The sequence below is a fragment of the Arachis ipaensis genome, chromosome B10, assembly GCF_000816755.2.
Source record: "Arachis ipaensis cultivar K30076 chromosome B10, Araip1.1, whole genome shotgun sequence".
Lineage (NCBI taxonomy): Eukaryota > Viridiplantae > Streptophyta > Magnoliopsida > Fabales > Fabaceae > Arachis > Arachis ipaensis.
In genome coordinates this window covers 133,103,700-133,109,827 of record NC_029794.2, presented here as the reverse complement: position 1 = coordinate 133,109,827, position 6,128 = coordinate 133,103,700, and the positions used below count along the sequence as shown (strand labels likewise).

The following is a 6,128-nucleotide window of genomic DNA, read 5'->3' as shown; positions in this document are numbered from 1 at the left end:
CCCAAATCCTATTCTCTCTCGGACAGACCCCGAACCCCCCACTCCCAAAAAACTACCGCATCCCACACCATCTCCGCCACATCTTCTCAACTCCACCGACCATAGCTACCGCCTTCTTCTCCGGTAACCGCTTCCAGCAAATCCTTCTGCTTTTCTCGGTTAATACAATTGCTCAGATGTTAGCTCTTTTATTTTTCTTTTTTAATATGTTTAGCTTGACCATATTATGTGATGTGACGTGATGAGTGATTCACTGGTTCTTGTTTGTTGTTCATGTCTCTAGTGCAGTTTGACCCTGTTACGTTGATATCATCCTGATTTTAGTGGCTGTTAGAGTTTTTTTGTTAATTGTTCTTGAATGTTTGCCGCATATTTGCACTGAACAATATCTCAAGGCTTGTATTTGCTTATTCTTAGATGCAATGTTGGGAAGCTAGTGTGTGTCCTCAATTATCATGTGAGGTTCTTTTTCATATAATGGAAATTGTGATTTTCTTGTATTTAGCATAGGCTGGTACCGTACCCTTATGTATGTAGCATAGGCTGTTAGATGGTTATCCTTTTTCCCTCTTTGTACTCAAACCAGTTTTGTTCTGTTTGGAATGAAGGACAACGGAGACAACTAGTGTCCTTGGTTTTGAATATGCACATTGAGACTGTATTTTAGTCCCCCGGTGTCTCTATCTGTCTCTGTTTCCTTGCTACCATGTGTAGCTCCATGTCTATATTTGTATTTGAGACAGTAACCAATAAGCTCAAACTCTTGGATTCTCTTTTACTGTCGTTTGTTTTTTGGTGGGTTCTTTCATCAGTTTATGCCTCCTTTTAAAATTACTGATTAAAATATTTCCATCACTGATTTTGCAGATTTATATTTGTTTTTATCTTATTGGTAAAGAAGTGTGGCAAAGAGCTCTATTTGACCAGAAAAAGAAATAAAAGGACAAGACGAATAATGGTGTATTGTGATCACTGTGTCCAAAATGTTAGTGCGTTGAGAACTGATTATGGTTCTTTGTGAGTATTGTACACTGCAAGATTTTCATTAACTTATTTATTCAATTTAGAACTAAATTTTATTTTTATTTTATTTTTTTATAGTTGTTATTTTTGACCTGTGTGGTTATTATTATCAGATGTTGTGGCACATGTGGTAAGGTGTTGCAAGATTATCTTTTTTCTGAAGAGGCCACATTTGTGAAAAATTCATCTGGACAGGTAAGGCAAAGGAATATTTTAGTGGTTTCTAGGGGGATTAATGAAATTGAATCTTAACTATACCCATTGCTTTGATGTTTAACACTCTCCGTATCTATTTTAATATTTCTTTCCTAAAATTTGGCTGTTTATTTCTTTCTTATTCTGTTGTTTTTTCTGCTGTATTTTACTGTTGGGCAACTGGGAAGACTAGGGGATGGAATAACTCGAAAAGTTACATTCTTTCTTTAATACTTATTGTGCTGTTATAAGGGCAATCTGAAAGTTTGCCTCTTCTTTCACTGTCATTAAATATTCAAACTATAGTATGAGATCTTTATTATAAGACAGCACATTTAATTGTAACATGAGTGCCAAAGTAGCTTGGTATTTTTTAAAGTCGAAACAAGATGGGTAGTAGAACAGATACTGTGCACCAATTGAAATTCATAGTAGGCATTGATACCGTGTGAAAAAAAAGGAATGGTATGAGAGAAATTTCCTAGTTCTTTTTTTCCCTTTGTGGTGATTTTGATGATATAGTGTGACTCAAAGTGCCAAAGGAGAAATGGGTATGGAAATGGGATTATTGTAGCACATTCTGTTCTTCTCTTAATCAACAATGTTTCAAATAATCATGGGTATATCTTACATTTGAACTGAAGATTTTAGGCTGTCACATGAGAAACACTCACTAAATGTGTTTCAAAATTTGAAATATAACTTTTGTGTTTTATTTATTTGTTTCTTTCTTTACACAATTGTTTATGTTGATATCTTTCATTGTTCCCTCATATGGTTCTTTATTTTGTTGCTCCACATAGAGCCAATTATCTGGCCATTATGTCAGAACAATTCAAAGCGAATTCTCTGCCTCACGTCAAAGGACTATAGATAGAGGTATTTCTTTTGCTACAGATTTTTCACTATCAAATCTTGTCATTGTTATAGCTTTAGTTCTTTCAGGTCCTATTACTTATATTCACATTTTATTTAAACTTTTTTTTTTCTATTTATCTTCTCTAAGTTTGTGGTGCAATTACATTTATGCTGAGAAACGAAATTTAACATCTATAGTACCATCCAACAGCCACTGCTGATGATAGTGTCAGCATGTGATGAACATTTTATAGAGAACATGTCTAAAGAAGTTTGAATGTTTTTTTTTCTAATGATTATGTTTAAAGATAATAAAATTAGTTACCATTTATGTCTTGTCTTCTTAAATGCCATTTTTTTTTCTTGATTGTAGCTTTTGAGGAGATCAAATACTTAAGTTATGGCCTTGGAGTGAACGATGATAACATGACCGTGCAAGCTGTGGCCTTTTATAGAGTATGTAGCTTTTTTTAACTTAATTGATATTAGACTTAATTTCTATCATTCCTCATCCATTCGAAATTTTCTCTCTGTTTAATTTTCTTTGGTCGAAAATTTTTATTATTGAATCCTTGTGTATGCCTAGTGAAGATAGCACTTGAGCGGAATTTTACCCGGGGACGTAAATCAGAGCAAGTGCAGGCTGCTTGTCTTTATATTGCATTCCGGTAAGTTATCTCTCGTATGCTATAGCTTTAAGCTAAGTAGCATGCTAATATCTCTATTGATATATATTGATTCCTTCACTGGTCATCTCTCTCTCTCTCTCTCTCCAAAAAAAAACACTTATGTTAGTATCCCTACTATTCGCTCATCCAAGCATGTGTTTTTAGTGAAATCATAGGTTCATGACTTACACATGGCCTATAGTACTTTGTGACTATGGTTCTGGTGCATCATGATTTTAGTTTAGTGCCATTCTTTTTTGTGTTCCCTTATCATGGTGTTAATGAGTCTAATCTTATCATATCCACATTCTTGTAATATTTTAAATTTATGCTGAAACTATGTTTCTTTCAGGGAAAATAATAAGCCATACCTTCTCATTGATTTTTCAAATTATTTAAGGATAAATGTGTGAGTATACCTCTTTTTTCCATTGGATGTGCCTGGCATTGCCTTTATATTTTTACCCTTATTTTTTTATTCTTGATTTATCTTAATGTGTCTCTGAATATTGTTGTTGTTAATGACTGTGATGCAGTTATGTTCTAGGTGCAGTTTTTTTACAGCTGTGTAAAGTATTAAGGCTCGAAGAGCACCCAATTGTTCAGAAGCCTGTTGATCCCAGTCTTTTTATTTATAAATACACAAATAGTAAGTATCGCTTTAGATCAATGAAATGTAGAGTGCATAGTATTATCTCATTAAATTGCACGATGTAGGTTATCTGAAGCAGATTAATATTGCAAATTTTTCAAATTGAGGATGGGAGTGTTTTTTATTTTTTATTTTTACCTGTAACTTAAGAAAGAAGATAGGCATCCTTAATACTTGCCAGTGCTGCAACATTGTTGTATGCCAAAGAATTCATCTTTAAAGATTGTTCAGTATTGACATTCAAACTAAAAGGGACAGGAGCAGTGTGGAAGGACTAAACAACTAAGTCTTGTCTCATTTGGTAGGGTTGGCTACATGGATAAGATGATATCACAGTGTCTTTTTGTAAATCATTTCTATAGTTTGAATTTGAAATTCTTTTTCAATAGTTTTGCTGATAGTCCTTTATCAACCTTTAGTTATTGGGCTATCTTCTATCATTTTTTCATTCTTGGGCTTCTATAATCTTTCTCCATCCATGCCGAAACTGTTTTTAAGGAGAGATTTTCCAACTTTTATAGGATAGTTGTTACCCTAATTTTATCATCTCTAATTCATTCATTTCTAATCCTTTCAATTTGGGGGATCCATTCATCCAATATGGTATTCTCATCCTTACTGTATTGACACTACTTTGTTGGCTTTCTACTGCATAATATATAGTACCATATAAATGGGTGGTAAAATTTTGTTCCTTTTCATCTTTTATAATTATTCTTCTTAGACTATTCTATGGCCAGTGTTTTGGCCAATATAAACTTTTATTTTTTACTGAATGATGTCCCTCTATTTTAGTGTTGTATAAGAAGTAAAAATCAAAGGGAAAGTTATTTATTAACCCTTTTTCTAATAAACCACTTTTATTACTGTGAATTGTAGACATTGGTAGAAGTGTGTATGTACAGACTGTAGAGTAGATGAGAATATCTCAAAGATGTATTGGATTTGGTTTAAAATACTCTTTTAATTTCTGTCCTAATTGTTTTTGGAACAAGTAAATGTAACTATATTGAGTTGCATGCAGATTTGTTAAAGGAAAGGAACTTGGTTGTCTCTGAAACCGCGCTGAGTATTATTGCTAGCATGAAACGTGACTGGATGCAGGTAACTTGATGGTGAACTGGCCTTTTCCTGATTTTATTTATTTATTTGTTTTCGAGGTATTCACATCTGTTCCTTTGGCGTTGAAATCTTTCTTCTTCTGCTGGTGGTAATATTGCTAATGTTTGAAAAACAGACAGGGAGAAAGCCAAGCGGATTATGTGGTGCAGCATTATATATGTCTGCTCTTGCAAATGGTTTTAAGTGCTCTAAGTCAGACATTGTAAGTTTTCATTTTCTACCTTGTGATTGATTTTTAATTTTATGTCACGGAAAGTGTCTTTCAATTTTGTTTTCATTTTATTTTCCTTGAGGCTTTCTTGGTTGTTCTTTCTTCCCAATTTCCTCTACTCTTTATTTGAAGAGGATTTCTTTTCCTCAGAAGTCAGGTCACACTGTTCTTGTACTTCTCTGATTCTCTCTCTTTCCTCCAATAATATTTCTGCTTTTATTCAAGATCTTGTACTGTAGCAGTGCGGAGTTTTTTTTTTTTTTTTGGGCATTTATAATGTGTAGGGTGGCTAAACGACTTTATGCTTGACTTTTGAAGTTGCTTATTTATTTGATCACTTATTTATCTTAGTTAAAATTGTTTTTTAAGCTTTGATGTTTTAGTTGCTGTTTAGTTGTACCTTCTTTCTCTTCTCTCTGTATGTGTGTTTTATTATATTTTATAATGTTTCATCCACAATGAAGTTGTGGAATATTGTTGGCTAATGGTTCCTATTAGAGCACTTCTTTCATTTGCATTAGACTTTTTTGTTTCAATGAGTTACTTTGGATTGGTTGACTTTTTCTTAATTTCTTTGGAACTAGCATTTTTTTCCCTTTCCGTTAAGTGATTAATGTGCTTTTTATTTTTATTCATTTTTCCAAAAAAACTTGAATGCTGGATGGCTTCATGTATACAAACCAGTGGTGCTATGATTCAGATTCATAATTTTGTTCCTTGGATTTTCATTATCACTTAAGCATTTTTATTTTTGATAACATTGATCACTTTAGTTTAGCAAAAACAAATGGCTAGATTCTTATGCTTAGACTAGTTATACACTTGCCTATGGATTTTTCTTCCTCATTTTCTATGACAGTTCTAAATTTCAGTGGTTCTTACTGGAGCTTTACTAATTCTCTACTGATGTAATTTTTTGTTTGATTTGCTATTTTGAACATAGCTAAGAATCGTCCATATATGTGAAGCAACTTTGACTAAGCGGTTGGTAGAGTTTGAGAATACAGAGTCTGCTAGCTTGACAGTAACGTTTCTTATTCCCTGTTATTCTTTGAGCTAGGATCCAATGACATCGGTGTAGCTTAAATGGATGTTACACTGTTGAATAACCTTTTATTGAAGTAATTTTTTACAAAACTTACTATTGGATAAGAAAATTATACATATGATCATGTCTATAAAATTTCACATCTGTCTAAAATCATATAATATATATTTTTATAGATCAAAATTGCTGGTAATATAAAAGTTTAAAACATATATGAATATATGTTGTTAGATTTAGTCTTATTTCTGTTCAATTTATAAAAATTTAGGATAAATGATTTTCGATATAGGTGATTTTAACAAATGGTTGGGTCTAATTTTTATAGAGATATGAGAAGTGTAATTTTACTTA

General features: G+C 32.6%; 1 protein-coding gene across 11 annotated transcripts in view; it reads left to right on the top strand.

The window, feature by feature from the left end:
* Nucleotides 1–6,128, top strand: part of LOC107622331 (transcription factor IIIB 60 kDa subunit) — a 15,178-nt gene that overhangs the window by 3,348 nt on the left and 5,702 nt on the right. The window contains exons 1-11 of one of the 11 annotated variants that reach the window (XM_021114392.1): nt 7–123; nt 868–1,017; nt 1,137–1,218; nt 2,022–2,097; nt 2,450–2,532; nt 2,668–2,744; nt 3,097–3,153; nt 3,281–3,393; nt 4,421–4,500; nt 4,604–4,720; nt 5,673–5,753. In XM_021114392.1, coding sequence (XP_020970051.1) covers nt 956–1,017; nt 1,137–1,218; nt 2,022–2,097; nt 2,450–2,532; nt 2,668–2,744; nt 3,097–3,153; nt 3,281–3,393; nt 4,421–4,500; nt 4,604–4,720; nt 5,673–5,753 — 828 coding nt within the window. In that variant the 5' untranslated portion in view covers nt 7–123; nt 868–955. Of the gene's footprint in view, nt 1–6; nt 179–867; nt 1,018–1,136; nt 1,219–2,021; nt 2,098–2,449; nt 2,533–2,662; nt 2,745–3,096; nt 3,154–3,280; nt 3,394–4,420; nt 4,501–4,603; nt 4,721–5,672; nt 5,754–6,128 lie in introns of those variants that run through there. The other 10 variants (XM_016324187.2, XM_021114391.1, XM_021114393.1 and 7 more) reach the window with 10 other exon arrangements.